Raw genomic sequence first — 10,963 nt, forward strand, 5'->3', positions numbered from 1 at the left:
AAGTAAATTTACTTTGTTACTTTTACTTGAGTAAAGAAGTTTAATCAGTACTTCCACTTTTACCAGAGTATTTTTTAACACAAGTATCTGTACTTTTACTCAAGTACAGAAAGTGAGTACTTTTGCCATCTCTCATTTTAAGCCTTTTTTCTGGTTGTAAATAAGCAGTAACTTCCTGGATCCCTGATATTTCACCTTATTGTTCCTACATAATGTTTTGTTTCTCACTTTGCCAAAGTGCATAATATAATATTTTACTTTCTACACCCCCCCCCCACAGCACCTGAAACTATTTGATGCACTATATTGTCTAAACAGTTTCTCTGACTGGTATTTCATAGTTATTGTGATAATTACAGATGTGACTATTAGAATAACTGTGGAAATAGATCCAGAACGCCTAGAACTTAAGCAACATGAGCTTCTATAAATGTAGCATATTTAACTGTAAAATTAACCATCTTCTCATATAAAACAGCCTTTTCTTTCTCACAAAACAATTAATTCCAAGTTTCTTATTGAAGGATCTCCGTCATTCCACCTGAGTGACAGCAGGGGGCGCTGTCCAGACAAATGAAAGAGGATAAACTGAATCTGATTGGCTGATAGGAGGGCTGGTTTTTCCATTAATAGCAGAACAATACATAGAAAGGTTCCTTATAGACACTCTCTTGTTTTAAGATTTTTAAAAACCACTTGAGTCGTCAATGCTCTCGTGTTTCCATTAGTTGTCATAGTTCAGACTTTAGGCCCATTTCCTCACTTTCAAAACAGAAAATCCCTTTTCTTCCAGAAGGTGTAATTATTTACCGATTTACTCCTCATCTATTCTTGTATATCTGTACAAAAAAAATGTACTTTATGTACAAGAAAAAAAAGGTTATTTCTTCTTAACTTTTGAAATAATTTCAGGAATATTCAAAATTAAACAAAATCTCTCAACCGTTTTCTAGAAAGGATAAAATTAATGTACATTTTATTTTGTCTCCTTCAATTTATTATTATAAACTACATACATCACCTCTTAACCAGTTAAAATTGTTTCCAATTGAGCTATAAACTGGGATCAGGCCCTTTGAATCTTTGTGAATTCGCCGTTTCAGACCATTAAAACAACTATTTTTCATTAATCTCAGACGGAACTATTAAATGACTTGTATTATATTAAACTTAACTTCCAATTTTCACCACTGTTCGGCGCCAAGTAACCTTTCCTCTGATCACAGCTTGCTTGGTCTCGCAATGAATCATGGGATATCCAAGAATACCGAGGATACATCGGACCCGTCCTTCAAATTGGGCAAAAAGAAGGACGCATTTTAAGGACGCATATCGAGGACTCTTGGAATCCGACCAGACCTCGGCGCCGCACTATGACGTAATCCACCTTTGAATCCGGTCTTCTAAGGATGCGTCCTAGGTTTTCGAACAAAGCCGAAGTGTCAGGTTCAGTGGAGGTTTTGAGGACCCAAACAATGAGACGAGTTTTGCTGATTTAATGAAGAACTCACAGGCAACAGAGGCAAAAAAAACAAAATAACGAATACAGAAAAAAAAAAAAAAAACAGAATCTAGGAGAAATCCAGGAAAAGACGAGGAACCAGCACTGAGGAACTGCACAGGGAGAGTAATATAGAAGACAGAACAAAGACTGGACTAATTAGCTAATTGGGAGCAGGTGTGGATGGAAGCAACTAGAAGGGAGCAAAGGGGAAAGTAAACAAACACAAAGAAACTAATACTTAATCAGAGGGAAATACTTCAACTATATTCCAGAGTCCAAGATAAGTGGATGGGAGGAAACTAGGATATAAGCAAGAGCAAAGAGAAGGTAGAAAAATAAGAAAACCAAGATTTCTCTTTCATCAATTATGGGCAATATGATATCTTAAGCAAACTAGTTGGATTAACAAGTGGAAGATTGGGAATGCAGTATTATGTTTCTGACTGAAATGTTGCTGCAGGATCATGTCCTCAGCTTTTAGATGGTAGCAGACAGACATTAAGGGAAGGTTGGCAGAAGCTCAGGAGGTGGATTAGCAGAACTGATTCTGTAATCCAGGAAATATTATTGGGAGGTTTAGTTTCTGCAGCCTATTATTTACCCAGAGAGTTCCCCATTCTCATTTTATTGTTTTTTTACTGTTGCTAACATTACCTGTGATGTCATCAGTGTAATCGTTGCTAAACTACAGGGAGAACACCCCAATATGTTAGTGGCAATAAGTGATGATTTCAGTCACAATCACTGCTTAACTTCCGACACCACAGCTACTCACTACTTTAACTGGAGACAGCAATGGTTTTCAATTGTATTATGGAAGTGAGACACTCTTGGCAGATCAGATCACAAACCTAGTTTTCTTCTTAGAATATAATCCTCTTTATCAAATGCAACCTGCAATGAAGAGAATTGTAAAAAGATGGAAGCTTCAGAAGGTTGTTTAGATGTAAGTTATATGGAGACAACATTAATGCCTGGGTGTGCTGCTCTGTTCACCACTAGTTCAATGCTCTTCCAGTAACAAACCCTGGATCAGCAGTGATCTGAAGGAACTGCAAAAAAAGAAAAAAGAGCCTTCAGAAAAGAAGTCAAGACATTTTTGAGAGACAATCCTAACCAACATAAAGTTAATATAAAAGAAAGCAAAAAGGCATAAAGAAGAAGCTGGAGAACAAGTTCCAGCAGAATGATGACGTGTGGTCAGGGATGAAGATCAGACTTACCCTAACCCTCCTGCGGAGAAATTCTCAGACAACTTGGCAGACATTGGGACATGAAGCAGAGTGCAGAGAGCTGGTGAACCACTTCCTACCATTTATGATCCCATCTGTGGAGATTCTCAGTCCTCCAGGTCATGGTTTTTCTAGAGGTCTTTCTAGAAAACTGTACGTCCAGTAGTCTAAACTGAACTTTTCAGGCCCAATCATCATTGATTCTGAATAACATTAAAACGAGGGAGAATACTTGAGATTTAAGGAGAAACTGAACTAATGACCATCAACAAAGTGGAGAAATATAGATACAGACAACAGACGAGACTAGAGACGATTTCTACAAGAACATCTACTTTATAGACATTTTTTTTATTATTCCATACTCCAAATATTCCAAAATATAAAAACTATATCTGTACATCAAACTCCAGTACAACATTTACAGATTTAACTCAGCCATGTTTTTAAAATGTAATTTTAATATTTAAACAGAAAATCTAATCAACCCGCTTAGACAGAAGTTATTCCAAATGTTCAAATTAGTCAACATTTCACTTTAAGCACGTGTCTCAGTGTTTCAGAGGTCATGCCAGGTCTTTTATGGCAATCTCAATGTTGTCTAAATGGCGCCCCCTGCTGTCACTAAGGTAGAAAGATGTTATGTATGCAGGGGATCATCACTTTGAACACAAGGAGAGGTTTGTAAAATATGCTTTGTTTGTGTTCAGCATGTTCTATTTTCTTAGATCTATTTAACTATATGAGGAAGTATTAATATTGAGAAAAAAATTCTCATTTATTGCTTTTCTAAACCCTTCACTCGGTGTTTAGTTGAACTCCTCACCAAGGAAAAGAACTACAACCTTCATTTTAATGATGTGTTTTTAACCACATGGTGACACAGTTTGGGGCCCTATTGCCTTGCAGCAGCACGGTTTCGGGTTCAATTCCCAGCCCGATCTTTTTGCATGCATGTTCTCCCTGAGCATGCGTGGGTTCTCTCTGGGTACTCCGGCTTCCTCCGGCAGTCCAAAAACATGACCGTTAGGTTCATTGGCTTCTCTAGATTCTCCTTAGGTGTGAGTGGCTGTTTGTCTCAGTGTGTCTCGGTGCTGCCCTGCGATGGACTGGAGACCTGTTGAGGGCGGTCCCGCCTCTCGCCTCTGGACTGCCAGGCGCCGGCCCCACTGAGACCCTGACAGGATAAGCAGGAGAAAATGGATAGATGATTGTTTTTTCTCTTCTTTTTATCAGCTTCCTTTAGATTTCTGTGTGCAACAGGAGAACCTCAGTGAGAACGTCTCCACAGAGCATCTGGACTTTTTGGTTGCTCGCCAGCAGTGGAAGAAGATGGAGGAGGAGGTGAAAGGCTTGCCCATTCCTAAACCAGGCCTGGGAGCTAAGGGGAGTTTCCAGGGTACCCACTCTTCCCTGTATCCTCCGACTCGCAGCCCTCGCCTCAGACACAGGTAGGTTTACATTCATTCTGTATTCCATTGAACTGCAGATGAATGTCTGGCCATTGGTGCACATCAAAACCAACGTTAACTTTCAGAGAGCTGTGCTCGCTGTGAAGCATCAGACCTGAACGCCTTGCATTCATGCTCCATGATCACCTGGTGGCGCTGTTCCCCCAAATCCAGCCTTTTATTTCTTATTGCAGATTGAGGTTTGCAGAAATCTTCATGAACTGTTGTACTTTTTGAACTGACAAAGTTGTGGGCAAGTTTTTTCTAAAGTTTGAACTACCTAAATATAATTTATTCTTTTGATCAGATGTTTTGATACATATCAAAGATCATTGAAATAAATGTACCTGAATTTAATTTGTTTTAAGGCTTAATATTTTCTGTTGGTGATCATTTAATGAGCTGTAAGGAAAAGAGTGAGTTTCATAGTAAAGCAGAACTATGAGAAACGTCAAAGAAAGCAAATCATGGAGACATGGTTGGATGCCGCCGTCACTGATAAAGATGGAGGATGGCTTCTCCAGAGCTTAAGCTCCGCCTCCATTAAACCAGTTATGGATCAGATCTTTTTTCTAGGCTTTGTCAGAAGACTAACAGATTTTGACAGATGCCCCCATTCCCAGTATAACCTCCTCCTAACCTGAGTGGGGTTTCCTCCTGTCCTCCACAAGGGAACTCCACCCCCCCATGCCCAAAGAACCTCCTCTGTCCTCCACCCTGTCCCCTGGTTCTGAGGACTCAGGCTTGGATGACTCTTCGTTTCGCAGCCACGTGGAGGAGCAGGAAAGTGCTGTGGAGAGGGAGATCCGGCTGACGCTGGAGCGAGAGGAGCAGCACCGGCGGGAGAGGGGGATGATTGTGCAGGGTCTGGCGGTACCCAGGTATGATAAATGGACCCTGACGTTCCCGCATGCTTTCAGAACCAGCTGACATATTTCTCTTTTTGCGATCAGACTACCCACCCCTGGGAAAGGACGGTCTGTGCCCAAACCTACAGTCTGCCGCACTCCTACTCTCTCCATCTCGCCATCCCCTTCCTGCTCCTCATCTCTCCCCCTATATCATGAAATGACAGCCAACAACGTCATTATTCTGGAACCCGACTCCTCTGGCTCCAGCTCCAGGAGCCGCCTGCTGTCCTCTGCCATGGGGGGCCTCTCTGATTGGTCGGCCAGCCTGGATGTGGCGTCCTCTGCCAGTGTTATAGTGGTGGAAACCTCCAATCTGATCATTCGCAGCGCCTCTGAGTTCTGCCTGAGCTCTGGGCCGCCACCCATGGATACTCAGGAAAGCACTTTCTCCTCTAATCCCTTCTTCAAGCTGCGCTCCATCAGCAGCCAGTCTCTGGTGGAGCAAGAGATCAAGATGGTGAAGCAGAGAGAGGAGGAGTGGAGGAGACAGAGGGAGGAGATGGGGAGGAAACAAAGGGAGGAGGAGTGGAGGAGAGGGAGAGAGAGGTATGACACGGTGCTGGTGTCACCAAACCTCAATGAAACCGTCACTTTCAGCGGTACGTTGATGGCGGATATATTTTCACATCTCTGGCTCAAATCCATTGCTGTTCTTCTTTTTCCTGATTCCTGCTGTGTCCTGATTCCAGTACCAGCGTTTCCAGACAGATCTGTCTCCTCGCCGTCGTCCCCCTCCAGACCACGTAAAATGGAACGCTCCAGTTTGTCCTGCGACCACAAGGTAGGCAGATATACTCACACATGTAGTGTCACTCTATCCTTGTGGGGACTTTCCATTGGCTACCCAGATTCTTACCCTAAACCTAAACTCAATTCATACCTTAGTCCTAACCCTAACCTCGCCCCAAGAAGAGAACATTTCCTCATCGGGGCCAGTTGTCGGTCCCCACAAGTACCTATAAGTCCCCAAAGTGTAGGATGTTCCTGAGAAAATGTCCCCACAAGGTAACAAAAACATCGCCACACACACACACTCTTGTCTTTCTATATGTACTGAGGACCTTGTGTTGACTCTAAAGCCTCTTTCCTGCTGAAAATAGAGGCTTAATGCCTGTTTTTCAAATATATTTCAACCCGCTAACAATAAAGTAGAGTATTTAGCTCCCTTCCCATTGGCCTAAAAAGCTGGTTAAACCCCTCACTGGCAGCTGCATCGACTCTACCCTCCCCACTGCTGCATCTCTGGTGACATCATTCCACTCGGTTAGTGTTGATGATGTCAACAGTGCGACATACGTCAGGAAAGTAAACAATGGAGAGCAACATGGAAAGAAGCCAGGGTGTAGTCAGTGTGCTTTATTGTTTCTCTCTGTTATCTCTCTGAATCCTTCTCACTAGAGCTGCTCCATGTTTATCCAATGGAAACAGAGTTGATTCTGCTTGTCAGATAAGAAGTGACTGTCGCAGTTTGTTGACGTCCGTACGATGCGTTCAATGCTACCATGTAATTTAGCAGGTCGACCCCACTCTGGTGTTCCCACAGCATGCCGATCAGAGCTGAGGTGATTTTAACGCGACCCGCTGTCAGAGTCGTTTGACCCGGTAGACACGTGTCAGTGGGAAAAGGGTATCAATGACTCCCCTTGATTTTCAGTCATCTTCAACCCTTTCTATGCCCCACCCCTAAAAATAACACCTATCCTATCTCTAACCCTAAAGCAAGTGACAGCTCAGCCCTTAACCTAAGCATTAGTAAGATAGAAGATCTGAGAACCAGAAAAATATCCTCACTTTGCAACAACTGGTCCTCAATGTAATGGTTAAATGGGAGAAATGTTCCCCACTTTGATGCCTAATTAGGAGAACTATCATGCTCTTGGTACTGATGACTGGTTTAATGGTTCATTTCATTCACCTGCCAAGCTCTAACCAGTTTCTCATTACTGTTCATCTCATCTACCTGCTCCTGTCTCTATCTAAGCTGCTTGCTCCCAGCAGGGGCAGATTTAGGGGCCCCTTTGTATGGAGAAGATAACACATCAAACAGACCCATTCTCCAGATAGAGAGATGTTAATAGAATAGACATCCATTATCAGTTCTAGGTTGCGTCCCTCTCTTCTTGTCCCTTTTCTTCCTCTCTTCCTCTCTATGTTTTGTACTCAGCTGACTTTTCATGCTGTCTCTAAAGGAATGAAAGATTTTTTCCAAGCACTAAGCTCACTTAGCTGATTGCTCCTTCCTGTGTTTCCAAAAAGGCCAAAGTAAATAACCCAGTCCTTCTTTTCACTGTAGACAAGCCATGATCTGCTTATCTGTTCTCCATTTTTCATTTGGATGAAATAATAGCTGCATGAATCATGACAGCAGACTGGACTTGGTTTCCAAGATTTGAAGATGTTTTGCTTTCTCTCCAGGAAGCTTTCTCGATTCAAATGTCTGGATCCGCACTGAGTTTGAGTCTTATATAGACAAAGCCTTGTATCGCTTGGAAACATGTAAATTCCGAGGGTCGGTCGTTAAAGGGGGGGATTATCTCCTGTAATACCTGAAACCTGTCTATGATTGTTAAGGGTTGGTCGTTAAGGAGGTATTGTTCACCGGCTGGGGCGGGTAGGTCCCTCGTTCCTCTGTGATGGGGTGGGGGGGTGTGGTGATATCTGAAAGGGATCATGTCTATGATTGAATTGTATGTTTTTAGAAGCTGGAATCTGAGGTCCCCCCCCACCTCTGTTTAAAGTTGGTTTTTCTCTCTTAACATAGATGGCTTCCTTCCCCTCAAACCACCTATTTTCTTTATCCAGAATGTGAACATTCTGGTCCTCAAAAGCATGTCCTTTGTCCACAAGGTGTAGATGTACTGCAGAGTCTTGTCCAGAGGAGGGCGCTCTTCTGTGTTGGGCCATGCGTCTGTGGAGAGGTTGTTTTGTTTCGCCAATATAAAGATCAGAGCATTCCTCGCTGCACTGAACAGCATATACCACTCCGCTCATATAGTCTGGGGGTTTTATCTTTAGGGTGCACTAGCCTCTGTTTAAGGGTTTGGTTTGGCTTGAAATGTTCTGGGATCTTTGGTTTGGAGAAAATCCTCTTGAGCTTTTCAGACACTGCAGCAACATACGGGATTGTGATGTTTTTGTATTAAATTTTCCCATCGCTGTCTTCTGTTGCGTGTCTTTTGGATTTACTTGCTGATTTGATAAAAGCCCAGTTTGGATATCCACAGTTTTGGAGAGCATCTTTGATGTCATCTTCTTCCTCTTATCCGGGGTCGGGTCGCGGGGATAGCACCTTCATTAGGGAGGCCCAGATGTCCCTCTCCCCAGCCACTTGGGCCAACTCCTCAGGGGGAATCCCAAGGCGTTCCCAGGCCAGCAGAGAAACATAGTCTCTCCAGCGTGTCCTGGGTCTCCCCCTGGGCCTCCTCCCTGGTGGGACGTGCCCGGAACACCTCACCAGGGAGACGTCCAGGAGGCATCCTAACCAGATGCCCGAGCCACCTCAACTGGCTCCTCTCCATGTGGAGGTGCAGCGGCTCTACTCCGAGTCCTTCCGGGATGACTGAGCTCCTCCCCCTATCTCTAAGGGAGAGCCCAGACACACTACGGAGAAAACTCATTTCAGCCACTTGTACCCGGGATCTCATTCTTTCGGTCATGACCCAAAGCTCCTGACCATAGATGAGGGTAGGAACGTAGATCGACCAGTAAATCGAGAGCTTTGGTTTATGGCTCAGCTCTCTCTTCACCACAACAGACTGGTACAGCGCACGCTTCACAGCAGACGCCGCACCAATCCGCCTATCGACCTCCCGCTCCATCTTCCCCTCATTCGTGACCAAGACCCCAAGATACTTAAACTGATCCACTAGGGGCAGTAAATCCTCCCCAACCTAGAGAAGGCACTCTGCCCTTTTACGGCTTGGATTTCCCTTCGGTACCTATTCAGATCTCTTATCTTCTGGCCTGGACTTCTGTTTACCTCGTCAGCACAGTCTTTGGCTTCGCCTTCTGGAAACTCCTGCTTTCCTTTGTCTGCTTGCTTCTGCTCATCAGCCAGTTCAGAAGCCTTCTTTTCTTCTGCTTCTGGAAGTCTCTGGGTGGCGTTTGCCACATGCTGTTTGAAGTCATCAGGCTGGATTCCACTCCTTCTTCTAGGCACAGCCTGAAAAATAAAACCAGGTTAGTGACTCACATGCTCGTGATCGTCCTCCGTGACCAGTGGCGGAGCTAAACTTTTCTTCAAGGGCTGGCCAAAGGGTGAGCAAGGCTTTATCAGAGGGGTCCATATACAAATGATGAACGAAAGGGAACAAATATTTTCTCACACACTCAAATTAAAATGGTTTATTTAACAAAGATTTGCCATGACCAGACAAGACTTTAAACGGCACTATGGAACAGTAAACATGTAAATGTAAACTCAGAGCCCAGAATTTGACCAAAAACAAATTCTCAAAAATAAATAAATAAAACTGCCTCCAAATAGTAAAGTGCAAGACAATACCACCAGAGCTGACCAGTATTACCCTGGTGGTATTTAAAAAGGTTTGAGAAACCCTGCTATGGTCAAATAAGCTTTTAATGGGAACAACATACTGCAAACTCAAAGCCAGGATACACTCAACAGAGCAGAATTCTCCGATTTTGGTGGGAAGAAGCAAAATCTTTTACAAAGTCATCCATGTTGAGGGCATGTGCCCTCCTTGACTCAACACTGAGAATGCCAAGATGACTTAACCCAGTGGTTCCCAAAGTGTGGGGCGCGCCCCCTAAGGGGGGCGCAATGCCATTGCAGGGGGGGCGCGGGAAGCGGTATGGATGAATGAAGAAAAAAAACAAAAAAAAAACAGCGCTTGCTTGACTGAGCATAATGGACAGTTGTAACACTGCAACCCAGATTTAAGAAGATCTGCAGCAACAAGCAGGCTCACTACAGCCACTGAAAAGATGGGAGGATTAAATTTTATTGTAATCCAAAGGGGGCCCAGAAGAAAATCTTTGGGAACCACTGACTTAACCTGTCAGCAGCCATAGTTGTTCTAAGGTGGTTTTTGATCAGTTTTAGAGCAGAAAAACTTTGCTCACAGGACGCAGTACTGACTGGGATAACAACTGAAATCTGCTCCTCCTTCCGTTACCGTGGCAACATCTGGTTCGCCTCAAACTTCCGGTCCTGAACCAATACATCTGGGACGCACCCATTTTCCAGGGAGGAGAGGGATCAACGTTTCAAGCTGAACCTGTGCCCTGTACGGCGGGGGGAGGAACACCGGCTGAGACCTTGTCCATTAAAGGGACAGGCTTGGTAGGATGGGGGAGAATCCTGCTGAGCCAAGCCAGACTGTCCATCTCTGGCAGAGTCCCGCCGGGTACCTGACCTGGCGGGACTCTGCCAGAGGGACTGAGGCCCTGCAGCAGCCAGCAAGGGGTTAAACCAGCCTTTTTAGCCAATGGGAAAGGAGGCTTATGCTGACTGTGACACATGTTTGGAAAACGCGTTAAGCTGCTATTTTCAGTGAGAAAGAGGCTTTGAGAGCAGCAGGTAGAAAGAAACATCAATAAACCTCAACTGATAACATTTGATCTTTTTTACAAACTTGTTTTTGGATTTTTTTCTCTTAAGTAACAGATTGTTTTTTTTTTTCTATATCCTTCATCAACATGTGGTGAAGTTTCTGCTTTGTTAATCAGTTGGGTTAATTATTAGTTCACAAGTTAATCACCATTCTGCTCATTTTTCATCATCCAACCATCCATCCATCCATCCATCCATCCATCCATCCATCCATCCATCCATCCATCATCCATCATCCATCCATTCATTATCCATTCATCCATTCATCCATCCATCATCCATCCATTCAT

General features: G+C 43.9%; 2 protein-coding genes across 3 annotated transcripts in view; both read left to right on the forward strand.

Annotated features, from left to right (window-relative positions):
• The window catches only part of LOC107103299 (neurofilament medium polypeptide-like), a 6,570-nt gene extending 1,434 nt beyond the window's left edge, over positions 1-5,136 (forward strand). Inside the window, exons 2-3 of the mRNA XM_015402952.1 lie at positions 3,973-4,187; positions 4,859-5,136. Of these exons, the coding sequence (XP_015258438.1) occupies positions 3,973-4,187; positions 4,859-5,117 (474 nt within the window). The 3' untranslated portion in view covers positions 5,118-5,136. The remainder of the gene's footprint in view (positions 1-3,972; positions 4,188-4,858) is intronic.
• A 7-nt stretch (positions 5,137-5,143) lies between these two features.
• Positions 5,144-10,963, forward strand: part of LOC107103300 (A-kinase anchor protein 2-like) — a 9,945-nt gene continuing 4,125 nt past the window's right edge. For both annotated transcript variants that reach the window (XM_015402953.1, XM_015402954.1), the window contains exons 1-2: positions 5,144-5,697; positions 5,788-5,879. In XM_015402953.1, coding sequence (XP_015258439.1) covers positions 5,256-5,697; positions 5,788-5,879 — 534 coding nt within the window. In that variant the 5' untranslated portion in view covers positions 5,144-5,255. The remainder of the gene's footprint in view (positions 5,698-5,787; positions 5,880-10,963) is intronic.

The sequence above is a fragment of the Cyprinodon variegatus genome, unplaced genomic scaffold (assembly GCF_000732505.1).
Source record: "Cyprinodon variegatus isolate N-32 unplaced genomic scaffold, C_variegatus-1.0 Scaffold1417, whole genome shotgun sequence".
NCBI lineage: Eukaryota > Metazoa > Chordata > Actinopteri > Cyprinodontiformes > Cyprinodontidae > Cyprinodon > Cyprinodon variegatus.